Source organism: Nerophis ophidion, linkage group LG05 (genome assembly GCF_033978795.1).
Source record: "Nerophis ophidion isolate RoL-2023_Sa linkage group LG05, RoL_Noph_v1.0, whole genome shotgun sequence".
Lineage (NCBI taxonomy): Eukaryota > Metazoa > Chordata > Actinopteri > Syngnathiformes > Syngnathidae > Nerophis > Nerophis ophidion.
Genome location: NC_084615.1, coordinates 2,898,677 through 2,916,359, shown reverse-complemented (window position 1 = coordinate 2,916,359; position 17,683 = coordinate 2,898,677). Strand labels below are relative to the sequence as shown.

At 42.6% G+C, this 17,683-nt stretch overlaps 1 protein-coding gene across 2 annotated transcripts in view; it reads right to left on the bottom strand.

Moving 5' to 3' along the window:
• The window catches only part of gabrb2a (gamma-aminobutyric acid type A receptor subunit beta2a), a 144,651-nt gene that overhangs the window by 9,365 nt on the left and 117,603 nt on the right, over positions 1-17,683 (bottom strand). For both annotated transcript variants that reach the window (XM_061899715.1, XM_061899716.1), the window contains exons 5-8: positions 16,956-17,038; positions 6,175-6,312; positions 5,902-6,054; positions 68-312 (exon numbers count right to left, since the gene is read on the bottom strand). In XM_061899715.1, coding sequence (XP_061755699.1) covers positions 68-312; positions 5,902-6,054; positions 6,175-6,312; positions 16,956-17,038 — 619 coding nt within the window. The remainder of the gene's footprint in view (positions 1-67; positions 313-5,901; positions 6,055-6,174; positions 6,313-16,955; positions 17,039-17,683) is intronic.

Genomic DNA, 17,683 nt, shown 5'->3' with positions numbered 1-17,683 from the left:
CTCCCAGAACACAAACACACGCTGACATTAAGAAATCCTAGCAGAGGAGGCCCGGCTACTCCGTTACCTTGTTGGGGTCGGGTCTCAGTTTCTCGTTATTGGCCGTGGCCGCTTTCTCGGCCGCCTTCTTCTGGCGCTGCGGGCCCTGGCCGAAGAAGATGTAGTTGACGAAGGCGTACTCCAGCAGGGCCAGGAAGACGAAGACAAAGCAGCCCATCAGGTACATGTCAATGGCCTTCACGTAGGGGATCTTAGGGAGCGTCTCTCGCAAATGTGTGTTGATGGTGGTCATGGTCAGCACGGTGGTGATGCCTGCAAATGCAGCCTTTTGGTTAGAATCACACCTTTTGGGGGAAAAGGGGAGCAAGTACAGGTGAGATTTGCTTCCAAACATGGATGTGGTGGACAAAAATAAAGTTACGATATCGAATGGAGACAAGTCAAACACTAGTGCCAGGCGGAAAAGGGCAATTTGGGCGGAACCATGTCTCTTTAGAACAGGGTCGGCCACCCGCATGCGCCTCTTTGGCCACTCTGATGAGGCTCAACTGCATAATCACCAAACCCCACGTTGTTTCGGGGGGGGGGCCGGATTTTGCCACCTCTCCCAGGATTTTCACTTGGACTGCAATATTGAGGACGTGCTGGGATGGCTTTACTTTAACGTCCTCTACAATATGTCATCGCCCGCCTTCACACAATGCTATGTGCGAGCATCTCGCTGCTCCCATCGGCACCCGTACGAGACTGCAAGGGATATAGTCAACAGCCATACAGGTTACACTCAAGGTTGTGATATAAACAACTTTAACACTCTTACCAATATGCGCCACACTGTGAACCCACACCAAACAAGAATGACAAACACATTTCGGGAGAATATCATCACAGTAACACAACATAAACGCAACATAACAATTACCCAAAATCCCAAACATCCATGACACTTCCAGGCTATATTTTTACACCCCCGTACCCCCAACCCCGCCCACCTCAACCGACGCAGGGAGGGCGGGGTGGGGTTTGGTGCTAGCGGGGTGTAAAATATATGTTGCCAGGCCGACTAACTGGCAATGACAGGCTTAAATCAAAGTCCCTTAATTAGAGCAAGTGCATGTCCCGAACACACGAGGCAGGTGAAACTAATAAGTCGCCATGATAACTAAACAAACAAGGGAGCACAAACAGGAACTAAAAGAGTCCACAGCATTTTTTGGGAAGCTGTTTTTATAGCCAATCATGGCACTCACCTGTTCCCAATTAGCCTGCACACCTGTGGGATGTTCCAAATAAGTGTTTGAAGAGCATCCCTCAACTTTATCAGTATTTTTTGCTACCTTTCCCAACTTCTTTGTCACGTGTTTTTGGCATCAAATTCTAAAGTTAATGATTATTTGCACAAAACAAAAAAAAGTTTATGAGTTTGAACATGAAATATGTTGTCTTTGTAGCATATTCAACTGAATATGGCTTGAAAAGGATTTGCAAATCATTGTATTCTGTTTATATTTACATCTAACACAATTTCCCAACTCATATGGAAACAGGGTTTGTAATACGTCTGCACCCTATTGTCTGGAAAATATGCTATATTTACGGATTCTTTATGGACCAATAACAATTGCAATAAACAAAAGACAAATCCTGTGAAATCTCCACCGATTAAAAGTGCATGCATGTGTTTTAAATGAGCGAGTGTTTACACCTTCTGCAATGATTTCCATAAATGGAGAAGAAAGTGTGGACCAAACACAAAGCAAAGTGCTGCTTTCAGTCAACACAATTCACCTGTTTTTTGTTTGTTTTGACATAGATACAGTACATCATGCTTGAAACATTAGTCATGTCGATGCACAATCTGCATTTGGTCAGATTCACACGTATTATAAATAACCCAGCGGTCCCTGTCGCTCGCAGCCTCGTCTCCCATTGGCTGCGCCCGAGCTCTCTGGCCGCCTCCCACCAACAGGCGGCGAGCGGATCTTTAAAGGCCGACTGAAATGAGATGTTCTTATTTAAACGGGGATAGCAGCTCCATTCTATGTGTCATACTTCATCATTTCACCATATTGACATATTTTTGCTGAAAGGATTTAGTAGAGAACATCCACCATAAAGTTGGCAACTTTTGGTCGCTAATAAAAAAGCCTTGCCTGTACCGGAAGTAGCTGACGATGTGCGCGTGACGTCACGGGTTGTGGAGCTCCTCACATCTGAACATTGTTTACAATCATGGCCACCAGCAGCGAGAGCGATTCGGACCGAGAAAGCGACGATTTCCCCATTAATTTGAGCAAGGATGAAAGATTTGTGGATGAGGAAAGTGAGAGTGAAGGACTAGAAAAAAAAAGACTATACAGTGGGAGCAATTCAGATGTTATTAGACACATTTACTAGGATAATTCTAGAAAATCCCTTATCTGCTTATCGTGTTACTAGTGTTTTAGTGAGATTATATGGTGGTACCTGTACAACCTGGAGGTCGGCCCCGCACCTTTCTTCAGCACCAGTCGACGGGTGGTGGCGATGCCCATCTCTGCCCTTCGCAAGGGACCCTCTTCGAAACACGATCTTTCGAAATGATGGCTGCATAATACACTGTACTTTGTGTGTGTGGTCCAATCCAACCGTGTTCGCTTGACATCTCTGTTCCATAGTAAAGCTTCACCGTCATCTTTGGGGAATGTAAACAATGAAACAACGGCTGTGTTTGTGTTGCTAAAGGCGGCCGCAATACACCGCTTCCCACCTACGGCTTTCTTCTTTGATGTCTCCATTATTCATTGAACAAATTGCAAAAGATTCAGCAACAAAGAAGTCCCGAATACTGTGGAATTATGCGATGAAAACAGACGACTTATAGCAAGGAACAGTGCTGGAACAAAATGTCCTCTACAATGCGTGACGTCATGCGCACACGTCATCATACCGCGACGTTTCAGCAGGATATTTCCGCGCGAAATGTAAAATTGCAATTTAGTAAACTAAAGCGGCCGTATTGTCATGTGTTGCAATGTTAATATTTCATCATTGATATATAAACTATCAGACTGCGTGGTGGCTAGTAGTGGCTTTCAGTAGGCCTTTAAATCACGTTAGCCTCCAAACATCCCATGTGGGGCTCCAACCTGCACGCGTCCCACCTGGGAGAAGACAAATGGCGTGTGACAAGGAGGACACACATAAACGCCAGGAGGCCACTCCTCCCGCGGCTCTGACCTTCCTGAGCCGAATGTGGTAAAAATTGAGCTGGGGCCGCCTTTCGTTCCGGTGTGACTGGAAATATGGGGAAAAAGTGCGTTGTGGCGATGGGCCGTCACTTAGCGAGCCTGGTGAGCGACAGACAGGCGGAGGGGAAAGACGGCACACTTCAAGGTCGAGCTGCTGCGCCACTCTTTGCATGAGTCATGCGTAGTCGGCGGAGCAACAGACATTTGATGTGCTATCACTGCCGTGCTTAAAGCTCATGAGAAAAGTAGTCAAAACACACATCAGACACAGCAGTGCACTTAAAGGCCGACTGAAATGAGATGTTCTTATTTAAACGGGGAGAGCAGCTCCATTCTATGTGTCATACTTCATCATTTCACCATATTGACATATTTTGGCTGAAAGGATTTAGTAGAGAACATAGATGATAAAGTTGGCAACTTTTGGTCGCTAATAAAAAAGCCTTGCCTGTAGCGGAAGTAGCAGACGATGACATCACAAGTGTGATGGCTCCTCACATTGTTTATAATGGGAGCCTCCAACAAAAAGTGTTATTCGGACCGAGGAAACGACAATTTCCCCATTAATTTGAGCGAGGATGAAAGATTCATGGCTGAGGATATTGATAGCGAAGGACTAGAAAAAAAAGGGGAAAAAAAATAAAGTTGAAATAAAAAAAAAAAAGGCGATTGCATTGTGAGCAATTCGGAGGTTTTTAGAGACATTTACTAGGATAATTCTGGGAAATCCCTTATCTTTCTATTGGGTTGCTAGTGTTTTAGTGAGATTACATAGTACCTGATAGTCGGAGGGGTGTGTCCATGGGTGTCTTGACGCCTGTCTCTGAGGGAATTAGTCACAACAGAAGTTCCGCTAATCTCCGGTAAGAGGTGACTTTTTACCACAATTTTCTCACCGAAACCTGCTGGTTGACATGTGGTCGGGATCCATGTTGGCTTGACCGCTCTGATCCATAGTAAAGTTTCACCTCTGGGAATTTTAAACAAGGAATCACTGTGTGTTTGTGTGGCTAAAGGCTAAAGCTTCCCACCTCCATCTTTCTACTTTGACTTCTCCATTATTAATTGAACAAATTGCAAAAGATTCAACAACACAGATGTCCAAAATACTGTGTAATTATGCGATGAAAAGAGACGACATTTAGCCGCTAGTGGTGCTGGGCTAATATGTCCCCTGCAACTCCAGACGTCACGCACACGCATCATCATTCAGCGACGTTTTCAACAAAAAACTCCACAGGAAATTTAAAATTGTACCTTAGTAAACTAAACCTGCCGTATTGGCAAGTGTTGCAATATTAAAGTCCTACTGAAAGCCACTACTAGCCACCACACAGTCTGATAGTTTATATATCAATGTTGCAATATTAACATTGCAACACATGACAATACGGCCGCTTTAGTTTACTAAATTATAATTTCCAATTTCCTGGAAGTTTCGTCTTGAAAACGTTGTGTAATGATGATGTGCACGCAAGACGTCACAGGTTTTAAGGAAATATGAGCGCTGCACACACACACAGCTAAATGGCGTCTGCTTTACTGGCATAATTACACAGTATTTTGGACATCTGTGTTGCTGAATCTTTTGCAATTTGTTCAATTAATATTGGAGAAGTCACAGTAGAAAGATGGAGTTGGGAAGCTTTAGCCTTTAGCCACACAAACACACGGTGATTCCTTGTTTGAAATTCCTGGAGGTGAAACTTTACTATGGATCAGAGCGGTCAAGCCAACATGGATCACGACAGAATGTCAACCAGCAGGTTTGGGTGAGAAAATTGTGGTTAAAAAGTTGCTTCTTACCGGAGAAAAGCTGAGCTTGTGCCGTCCATAAAGCTGCCGTCGACTCCCCTGAGACACTGGCGTCAAGACACCCGTGGATGTACACCTCCGACTATCAGGTACTATTTAACTCACTAAAACACTAGCAACACAATAGAAAGATAAGGGATTTCCCAGAATTATCTTAGTAAATGTCTCTAAAAACATCGGAATCATCCCAATGCAATCGCATTTTTCTTTTTTAACTCTTTTTTTTTTTTTCACTAGTCCGTCACTATCAATATCCTCAAACACAAATATTTCATCCTCACTCAAATTAATGGGGAAATTGTCGTTTTCTCGGTTCGAATAACACTTTTTGTTGGAGGCTCCCAATAAAAACAATGTGAGGATGTGAGGAGCCCCCACACTTGTGACGTCATCGTCTGCGACTTCCGGGACAGGCAAGGCTTTTCTCTTAGCACCGAAAGTTGGGAACTTTATGGTGGATGTTCTATACTAAATCCTTTCAGCAAAAATATGGCAATATCGCGAAATGATGAAGTATGACACATAGAATGGAGCTGCTATCCCCGTTTAAATAAGAACATCTCATTTCAGTAGGCCTTTAATATTTCATCATTGATATACAAACTATCAGACTGTGTGGTCGCTAGTAGTGTCTTTCAGTAGGACTTTAATATTTGATCATTGATATATAAACTATCAGACTGCGTGGTCGCTAGTAGTGTCTTTCAGTAGGACTTTAATATTTCATCATCGATATACAAACTATCAGACTGTGTGGTCGCTAGTAGTGGCTTTCAGTCGGCCTTTAAGTGCAGGTGAAATGGCTTTTGGTGACGTAACTACGGGTTACTGCTGGCGGCCGGCCGGACTGTCCTACCCAGAGCCACTCTGGCAGCCGAGGCGTCGTAGTTGATCCAGAAGGAGACCCAGGAGAGGATGGTAATCAGGATGGAAGGCATGTATGTCTGCAGGATGAAGTAACCAATGTTCCTCTTCAGTTTGAAGCTGAGGGACAGGCGGGGGTAGGAACCTGAAGGAGGAACAAAAATAGATTTTACTCAGCGCCGTCCATTGTGGGCCGCATTTTTACTACCGACTCAAATCCCGGTACCGATTGGCTGAATGGGGGAGGGGGAAAAAAGTGCATTACCTGTGGAGAAGACCACATTCTTGGAGATGAGTTTATAGTCCACAATGGAAAACTGTGGCAACTCTATCCTGTCCACCCCGGACACGGCACCTTCTCCTCCTCGCCAGTAAAACTCGATATCATCTGTTGTGTAACCATCTGTGGAGCACACAATACATGTTTGCACACGCACACAATCTGGGTAACACAAGGCACACTGACTAAGCTTAACCCATTGTTACTATAACAATCTACAAGATTAATATAAGTTGCCTCTCTCTCTCTTTTCTTTTTTTTAAATGATCTTTTTTAGTTATCATTCTGTATACGTATTGTTGCATTTGAACCACTGTATTGTTGACAATAGATGTAAACTATTGGTATTGTTCATGATCAATAGCACTTTTTCTATTGGTGATTGTGTTGCTCCAGTTCTAGTGTAAACATGCTCATTGTTATTTCTATATTATTATTATTGAGTTTACTAACTGCTTCTTTGCTATCACTTTTACCATCAGATTTGTACATATCGTATGTGCTGATGTTCTTCTATTGTTGTTGTTTTTGTTGTGTCTCTCTGTCTAATCCCCCTCTTGTCCCCACAATTTCCCCCTCCGTCTTCCTTTTTTTTCTCTTTCTATTCCCTTCTGCTCCTTCCCGGCTGCACCAAATAATGATATATAAATACATTGAATAAAGTCAAATTCAAATAAGGCAACAAGAGAAGTATCCTACACTTCTCTTTTGTAAAGTCCATCTGAACAGCTGATATGGGCATCTACATCTACATCTACATCTACATCTACATCTACATCGACATCGACATCGACATCTACATCTACATCTACATCTACATCTACATCGACATCGACATCTACATCTACATCGACATCTACATCTACATCTACATCCACATCCACATCTACATCTACATCTACATCTACATCTACATCTACATCAACTATATGATTTGCCTGAGAAGCTGGACAGGGGACAATAAATACAAATTAAAAATAAATAAAATAAAAAGAGAAACATTCACTTGGAAGTACAGTTTATGTCATGTTAGATGAATTGTAAATAAGTTATCTAATTTTTATTGAAATATGATTGTTTGCTTATGCATTGTGTGAGACAAACTGAAGAGAAACAAAACTTGTCATTAGATTGAACTTAGGTTGACGTGCCAACCTCAAAGAGGACTTTGCAGATGAGACAGCAACACAGGAAGTTACTGTATCTTTTATAGTTGCATGTGTTATGTTTCCAACACAGCAGTAACTCCCCCTCCTCTCTCTCACCCTGACAGTCTGTTTGTATTTGAGTTTTTCCTGTGTGTGTGTGGTATTTCCTGTCTTTAGTTCCTGTCAGCGCTCTTATTTTGTCTGTTTCCTGTCTTTCTCCCTGAATGCTGTGTCCCCTCAGCTGCGGCTGATTGGCACCTGGCTACACCTGGTGTCAATCAGCCAGGTCCTATTTAGACAGTCAGTGCTGGATTATTGTTGATGTCACTTCCGTATTGTCATTCCTGTCGTGTCATTGCAGCGTAGCGGTTAGCTATATTTCAGTATCTGTTTGTAGCTTACTATCTTTTGTTCCCTGCTTCCGTTTTGTTTTCATTCTACAAGTAACAACTTCTGTTTTCCTGCTCGCTACTCGCTAGCTTCCATGTTAGGCCCTTTTGTTTTTGCAAGCTTCCATGCTAAGCTTCTTTTGTTTTCTAGCTCCCATGCTAGCTCTTTTAGTTTTGTTATCTGCCTCGTGCGCGCTTTTTGTTAGTACCCTTTTTGTTTGTTCTTGTTTTAGTGTTTTTTTAAATCATGTTTACCTGCAAAATGCCCTGCCGCCTTCTCTGCATCTTGGGGTTCGTCACCAACTAACTCTGACACTCTCTTAGTACAGCTGTGTGTGTGTGTGTGTGTGTGTGTGTGTGTTTGTGTGTGTGTGTGTGTGTGTAATGCAGGGCCTCCCCAATGAATTAAAAGGCGAAGGGAGTGGGAGAAAGGTTTCAGAGTGAGTTGGAGCCTGTAACTGACAAACTTTGTCCAGGTCACTCTCCTCGTATGAGAAAAGCAATCCCTGGTTTGTCTTCTATTCTCTGTTTCTGTGTCTAAAGCAGGGGTCACCAACCTTTTTGAAACCACAAGCTACTTCTTGGCTACTGATTCATGCCAAGGGCCACCAGTTTGATACACACTTCAATAAATTGCCAGAAATAGCCAATTTTCTCAATTGACCTTTAACTCTATGTTATTATTAATAATGAATGATATTTATCTTTGTGGAAACACTGATCATCTTAATGATGTCTCACAATAAATCTATATAGAAACAGATACATATCTATATGCAACACTTTATTTGTATATTTTCTCTAAGTGCACATTTTCAAATGATCACTTCTAAGACAGTCTTGTGAAAAGACAAAATATCGCATTTTAACTAGCTAGCCACTAACAAATCATGAATGACTTTGCACCATGTTTGAAACAATAACTCATGTAAAATACAAAAGTCAACTCTCACATTTTGAAATAAATCATGTCACACTTTGAAGTGGACAGCAAATCTGTTATCTATTTCTTTGTCAGTTAGTGGGAAGCCTGGCATGACATTTTGTTAAGTAGTGTGTTGTTCTCTGCTGTGTCACTTGACACTGCAACTCTGAGTGAGTCTTGCAGATGTGTTCTGTGTTCCCTCTTGATGAAGTTCATGTCAGAAAAGGCTGATTCACAAAGAAAAGTAGAAGCAAACAGGCTTGCAACCTTCATAGCTGCTGCACATACAACACTGTACTTTTCTGTGTCAACAAGGCACCAAAAGTTTGGTGGAGCCTGGTGGTCTTTAAATTTTAAATTGTCAGGAAAGAAGAGGAAAGGATTTAAAAGGTAAAAAGGTATGTGTTCAACATTAATTTTTAAGGTTGTATTTTTTCTCTAAAATTGTCTTTCAAAAAGTTATAAGAAGAAAAGTAAAAAAAAAAATGCATTTATTTAAACAAGTGAAGACCAAGTCTTTCAAATATTTTCTTGGCTTTTCAAATTTTATTTGAGTTTTGTCTCTCTTAGAATTAAAGATGTCCAGCAAAGCGAGACCAGCTTGCTAGTAAATAAATACAATTTAAAAAATAGAGGCAGCTCACTGGTAAGTGCTGCTATTTGAGCTATTTTTAGAACAGGCCAGCGGGCGACTCATCTGGTCCTTACGGGCGACCTGGTGCCCGCCTTGGTGACCCCTGCTCTATTTAATGTCTCATGATCTTTGACCCTGACACATGACACGCATACAGAAGAGTTCATGGTGTAGTCAAATGTCCTGGAATCCCTCGTGTTCGAAGTACCAGTTTGTTCATTTTCTGCCACGTATTCTATTCAGGGTCACAGCTGACCTGGAGTCTGTCCCAGCTGTACATCTTGGACTACAGAAGACTAGCCAATTTGATACTTTACAGGTACTAGAGTTGTACGACTGGGCGATAAATCTGACTTTTCCAGACAAAGGTAGCAGGTAGGAACATATTTATTATTAATGGAACTACACAGGACAAAAGACAGCAACTAAAACAAAAGGAAAGCGTGCTGATTCCACGAGAGGCTAAGTAACATAAAACTTAATGCAGGAAACATACGCTAACACTTGGATTGAACTATGGACAAAGAAAACAACCAAACTATGGCATAGAACGAACAAGATTTACTTCGGCATGAATGAAGCGATGGCATGAAAGGAGCATGAAAAGAGCAATGTTGCCAAGCCCGACTAACTGGCAAACACAGGCTTGAATAATAGTCCCTTAATTAGAGCAGGTGCGTGTCCCGAACACATGAGGCAGGTGAAACTAATAAGTTGCCACAGTAACTAAACAAACAAGGGAGCGCAAACAGAAACTAAAAGAGTCCAAAACAAACAGAAAATAACAAAAACATAATCCGGGCCACAGATCATGACAAATAGACCTGTCATGGTCCGCTGCTCGGATCATGACATATTCTGGTTTTGTTCTGTTTGTATATCACATCCTGCTTGTTATTTGACTTCCTTAGTTCCTGGTGGCACTTCCTGTGTTGTTTCCATTGCCATAGTTACTCATTAGTGTCACCTGCATCTTGTTTGTCTATTTTATGGGTTCTAATTTTTCCAGATAAACACAAAAAACAAAAAAAGAGTTCATCCAAAAAGCAAAAATGCGTGTTTATCAATCTGACGACAAATTGAACCGGAAACAGTATTTTACTGAGGGAAACCACGCAGTCACGGGGAGAACATGCAAACTCCACACAGAAAGATCCCGAGCCCAGGATTGAACTCAGGACTACGCAGGACCTTTGTATTGTGAGGCGCATGCACTAACCCCTCTACCACCGTGCTGCCATGTATTTAGATATAAAACAATAGCCTGCATTGGAAGCGTTGACTTAAAGTCAATACTTCAACTTTTTATCATTATTTCCATCCATCCATCCATCTTCTTCCGCTTATCCGAGGTCGGGTCGCGGGGGCAGCAGCCTAAGCAGGGAAACCCAGACTTCCCTCTCCCCAGCCACTTGGTCTAGCTCCTCCCAGGGGATCCGAGGCGTTCCCAGGCCAGCCGGGAGACATAGTCTTCCCAACGTGTCCTGGGTCTTCCCCATGGCCTCCTACAGGTCGGACATGCCCGAAACACTTCCCTCGGGACGCGTTCGGGTGGCATCCTGACCAGATGCCCGAACCACCTCATCTGGCTCCTCTCCATGTGGAGGAGCAGCGGCTTTACTTTGAGTTCCTCCCGGATGGCAGAGCTTCTCACCCTATCTCTAAGGGAGAGACCCGCCACACGGTGGAGGAAACTCATTTGGGCCGCTTGTACCCGTGATCTTATCCTTTCGGTCATGACCCAAAGCTCATGACCATAGGTGAGGATGGGAACGTAGACCGACCGGTAAATTGAGAGCTTTGCCTTCCGGCTCAGCTCCTTCTACACCACAGTGGATCGATACAGCGTCCACATTACTGAAGACGCCGCACCGATCCGCCTGTCGATCTCACCATCCACTCTTCCCTCACTCGTGAACAAGACTCCTAGGTACTTGAACTCCTCCACTTGGGGCAGGGTCTCCTACCCAACCCGGAGATGGCACTACACCCTTTTCCGGGTGAGAACCATGGACTCGGACTTGGAGGTGCTGATTCTAATCCCAGTCGGCTGCGAACCGATCCAGAGAGAGCTGAAGATCCTGGCCAGATGAAGCCATCAGGACCACATCGTCTGCATCTCTAAACGCATACATTTGTCTAAATATGGCCAAGGACACGCATTATTGTGAGTTTCCTGGATGTCGTGGTCATTACTAAAGGAAAAATCTGTCAGGACTGTGACTTGAATTTGTTTTGCTTCTTCGACGCAGAGGGAATTTGGGACGAGCCAGGGGTGAATTAAGGTACATGTTTCATTTGTTTAAACACTGTAATACAAAAGCAAGAAAACAAAGGGTGCGCTCAATGGAGGTACTAAAACAGGGCTATGAAACAAAAGACTAGAAACTAGGCTATAACTAAAAACATGAAACCAAAACACTTGCTCCATGGCATGAATATCAATGAACTATTAACAAAAACAGCACGATGGCATGGCTATGAACAACTAAAACAAAACACTTCCTGTGACCAAAAACAAGGGGCATGAATAGCAAGGTGCGTGGCTGGTGATCGAGGGCATGAAGGATGTGCAGCATAGGTAGGTAGGTAGGTAGGTAGGTAGGTAGGTAGGTAGGTAGGTAGGTAGGTAGGCAGACAGGTAGCAAAGTTCCCAGGCCGAGGAACAGACAACAAATGGCTTAAATACTAGCTGTGATAATGATTACTAACAGGTGTGAGGCTGAGGACAGGGGCGTGACTTGGAGACCAGGTGGAAACTAATAAGTAACTATGGAAACAAACAAAAGCAGGAAGTGCAAAACGGTAAACAAGAGTCCAAAAAACAAAACATAACATGATCAAACATAAACCTGATGCACAAGCATGACAAAATCTGATCTGTGGGAGAGAGGAACCCAGTTTCTTTTTTTTTTGAGTCGTCAGCTTGAAGCGTCCCTCTGTCTCCGACTCCCTTGTCGTCATGTGACACGAGTATGTGTTTGTTTGTCCCAGTTCACGGACTCAGACTCGGAATTATCATTATTGGACGCTTTTTTTTGCTGCCTTTTGTGCATCGTTTGTAATTGCGTCTTTAAATGTGCCACAGGCCAATTAAAAACGTGTCTGTTGGCAGCAAACGGCCACACTTTGGACACCCCAGTTAACGGGAAAATAGGTCAGTAAATATAGTCACACCTTTACTACTTTCCCGGAATGGATTGGGTTCAGTGACGTGCAGTGAACTAAACACCAGGTGTGTTTTTTTATTACTTGCAGCTCTCGTCATTGTTGATTTAGGTCACACATTACACTTACAGGACAAAAAGGGAGTTATTTGCTTTCATCAAAACGTTGTCATAGTGATATTATGATATGATAAATGGGTCCATACACTATTTGATAAAGTTGTTATTAAATACTTTTTGGTCCCATTTACTTTGAACAAAATAAATCAAGTATTGTGAGTGTATTTTACCTTTCTGTTTTTGTATCTGAAGCAGCAATAACTATTCTTCATGAAAATGTACTTTGTATGATCGCATTCATTTTGTCCTGAAGTCCAGTTTAGAGAAGTACTTCATCTTGGATACAGTATATAATCCTCCATATTGGCAAGTATTTCATGTTGGATACAGTATATAATCCTCCATATTGGCAAGTATTTCATCTTGGATACAGTATATGATCCTCCATATTGGCAAGTATTTCATCTTGGATACAGTATATAATCCTCCATATTGGCAAGTATTTCATCTTGGATACAGTATATGATCCTCCATATGGGCAAGTATTTCATCTTGGATACAGTATATGATCCTCCATATTGGCAAGTATTTCATCTTGGATACAGTATATAATCCTCCATATTGGCAAGTATTTCATCTTGGATACAGTATATGATCCTCCATATGGGCAAGTATTTCATCTTGGATACAGTATATGATCCTCCATATTGGCAAGTATTTCATCTTGGATACAGTATATGATCCTCCATATTGGCAAGTATTTCATGTTGGATACAGTATATAATCCTCCATATTGGCAAGTATTTCATCTTGGATACAGTATATAATCCTCCATATTGGCAAGTATTTCATCTTGGATACAGTATATAATCCTCCATATTGGCAAGTATTTCATCTTGGATACAGTATATAATCCTCCATATTGGCAAGTATTTCATCTTGGATACAGTATATAATCCTCCATATTGGCAAGTATTTCATCTTGGATACAGTATATAATCCTCCATATTGGCAAGTATTTCATCTTGGATACAGTATATAATCCTCCATATTGGCAAGTATTTCATCTTGGATACAGTATATGATCCTCCATATTGGCAAGTATTTCATCTTGGATACAGTATATGATCCTCCATATTGGCAAGTATTTCATCTTGGATACAGTATATGATCCTCCATATTGGCAAGTATTTCATCTTGGATACAGTATATAATCCTCCATATTGGCAGAAACATTCATTTATTTCAATTTCATTCCAAGAAATTAAACAATATTTTTGCATCTGACAAAAAACACCCACAAACGCTGGCTTACTCTAATAAAAATGCCATGTTTGTTATTAATACAGTTAAAAAATTTTAAAATAAATAAAAATATGCTGGAGAGACCTGTGTCTGCTAGCTTGAGCGCCCCCACTTCTCCCGGTGTGGCGAGTCAGAGTACTGCTGAGGCATTGAACTGCAAGTTGACAATATATCGCCCCCTACCTTGAGGCAGAGGTACTTGCTGCCTCAAGATCTGCCTTTTCCACGTGGCAACAAGCATGCTCCCCCTCGCCTGCACACGCCAAATACAAACTGTGTAGCCGTGGAGGCACCGCCTGAGTTTGCCTCACTTCTCATCTGCTGCATTGTTTTGATCAGGAAACGAGGAATTTCCGCGATTTTGACAATGAAAATTATCCAAATATACAGGAAGCACACCAAAATCACATAGAAAGCATAAACCAAAAGAGGAATATTAAAACTTATTTTATTTTATTATTTAGTTTTGGAACCTCTCATGGTTAAGCCACCTGGTGGCAGGTGAGGCACTGCCTCACTTGCCTCTACTGACAGCACGTCACTGATTGGGTCATACTTGCCAACCTGGAGACCTCCGATTTCGGGAGGTTGGGGGAGGGGGTGTGGTCGGGGGGCGGGGCGTGGTTAAGAGGGGAGGAGTATATTTACAGCTGTTATGTGCGCAGTTGTACACTGTACTCTCTAAAAGCTGTAGATGCTATTGTCACATATGCATGAGTGATTGAAACTTTTATTAGTAGATTGTACAGTACAGTACATATTATTAGTAGATTGCACAGTACAGTACATATTATTAGTAGATTGCACAGTACAGTACATATTATTAGTAGATTGCACAGTACAGTACATATTATTAGTAGACTGCACAGTACAGTACATATTATTAGTAGATTGCACAGTACAGTACATATTATTAGTAGATTGCACAGTACAGTACATATTATTAGTAGATTGCACAGTACAGTACATATTATTAGTAGATTGCACAGTACAGTACATATTCCCTACAATTGACCACTAAATGGTAACACCCCAATAAGTTTTTCAACTTGTTTAAGTTGAAAAACTTAAACAAGTGCACTTCTTTATCAATTCATGGTACAAATATATACTATCAACATAATACAGTCATCACACAAGTTAATCATCATAGTATGTACATTGAATTATTGACATTATTTACAATCCGGGGGGTGGGATGAGGAGCTTTGGTTGATATCAGTACTTCAGTCATCAACAATTGCATCAACGGAGAAATGTGGACATTGAAACAGTGTAGGTGTGACTTAGTAGGATATGTACAGCCAGCAGAGAACATAGTGAGTTCACATAGCATAAGAACAAGTATATACATTAGAAGTACATTTGATTATTTACATTAGGTTATTTACAACAATTCAGTGGCCTAATGGTTAGAATGTTTGCCCTGAAATCGGTAGGTTGGGAGTTCAAACCCCGGCCGAGTCACACCAAAGACTATAAAAAAAAAATGGGACCCAATACTTCCCTGCTTGGCACTCAGCATCAAGGGTTGGAATTGGGGGTTAAATCATCATAATTGATTCCCGGGCGCGGCACCGCTGCTGCCCACTGCTCCCCTCGGGGTGATCAAGGGTGATGGGTCAAATGCAGAGGACAAATTTCGCCACACCTAGTGTGTGTGTGACAATCATTGGTACTTTTTAACAATCCGGGCAGATGGGACGTGAATAGAGGAGGATATTAGTAAAGGGTTGAAGTTGCCTGCAGGTGTTGTGGTGCATGTACAGTACATGGCAGTATTGTCCTATTTAAGAGTGTCACAGCATTGCTGTTTACGGCAGACAAACCGCTTTACGGTAGACGAAAACGTGACTGCTGTTGTTGTGTGTTGTTACTGCACTGGGGGGACATTAATGAAACTGCCTAACAATAAACCCACATAAGAAACCAAGAAGTCGCTTTCGATCATTCTACAGTTATGCCGTTATTGGGCAGACACGCTGTTTATTTTGTGGGATAGCGGACGTTGAACCAGCTGTCCTCACTCAGGTCCGCATGGAGCTGGAGGGGGCGTGGCTTCCAGCTCAGCCTGAATTTCGGGAGAAATTTTAACCCGGGAGGTTTTCAGGAGAGGCGCTGAATTTCGTGAGTCTCCCGGAAAGTCCGGGAGGGTTGGCAAGTATGGATTGGCTTCAACCTTGGAGGTTCCACAATAAAGGTGTTGTTCAGTTGCAGTCTGGGAAACCGGTGGCCGGAGTCCTAGTTGCTGCGGCGATTGGGGCTTTCTGGGCTTTTAAGGCTGGCGTCTGTTAAAAATGCATCAGGTTGATCAAGTCAAGTGAGAGTTCTCGGCGCTCATTAGTCTGAATAAAATAGCATGTTCTGGCATGAAGCGAGCCGGCGTTAAAACCGCTGCCAGTTAATCCATAAGAGAGCAGATACTGTCTGGTGATCAAAACTGAGACTACGTGATTCAGTGTGAAAGAAGAGAAGGAGGGGGAGGAAAAAGAGGTTATGAGTGATGGAGAGAACGAGATGAAAAAAGGCTGCTGGATGAGACTGTGCAAAGAAAAGAGATGAGAAAGGGATGAAGAGAGAGATGGTGAGCATAATGGGAGAGAGGGAGGCGGTTCTGACCCAAGGTTTTTTTGTTTTTTTGAACTCTGCTTAGCGCTGGCACTTAATGCCGGCAACACTGTGATGAAACCCAGAAAGACTGAGCCCTACACCCGTAATCCTCCTCCCCGGGGACCCAAATAAAGCCCGATGAGGACCTCATCTTTCTTTCTCATCCTCCACTCCAGCGTGTCGTCAAATGACAAACTCCGGCAGAAAGGAGCTCTTTGTACCTCACAAACATGGCGGGCCTAACATCCTCCCTGGCCCGCCAACACTGGACCTAATCAAGCCAGTGTAGCTGAATGAATTAAGGTGGATGTTATCAGTCAGTCAACCATTAGTGATGTTCCTCGTCTTGATCTCTATCTCCTCCTATCTTATCAGCCTCTCTCAGCATTTTACATCCTCGCCTTATCACGCCACGTTCTACCTCGCGCTTCCTTCCAAAAAACCCACAGAGCTGCGTGCGTACGTGGGATTTAAATCTACGTCGGCGAGTGGGAGTGAGAGCCCGTTGTCAGGGACGACGGTACTTACAGCTTTCGATCTCCAGGGTGCAGTTTTGCTCATCGAGAGGGTAGCGGCGCAGGTCCATCATGCAGGCGGCAGTCGTGGTGATCCTGGACGCAGGAGACACAGCCTTTAAGTTTACCTTCATTCGCCGCACTGAACCTCATATTTACACCGCTTGACTTACACAACACAAAACCAGTGAAGTTGGCACGTTGTGTCATTCGCAAATACAAACCCTGTTTCCATATGAGTTGGGAAATGGTGTCAGATGTAAATATAAACAGAATACAATGATTTGCAAATCCTTTTCAAGCCATATTCAGTTGAATATGCTACAAAGACAACATATTTCATGTTCAAACTCTTAAACTTGATTTTTTTATTGCCAATAAAAATCAACTTAGAATTTCATGGCTGCAACACGTGCCAAAGTAGTTGGGAAAGGGCATGTTCACCACTGTGTTACATCACCTTTTCTTTTAACAACACTCAATAAACGTTTGGGAACTGAGGAAACTAATTGTTGGAGCTTTGAAAGTGGAATTCTTTCCCATTCTTGTTTTATGTAGAGCTTCAGTCCTTCAACAGTCCGGGGTCTCCGCTGTCCTATTTTACACTTCATAATGCGCCAAACATTTTTGATGGGAGACAGGTTTGGACTGCAGGCGGGCCAGGAAAGTACCCGCACTCTGTAACTACGAAACGACGCTGTTGTAACACTTGTCTTGCTGAAATAAGCAGGGGCGTCCATG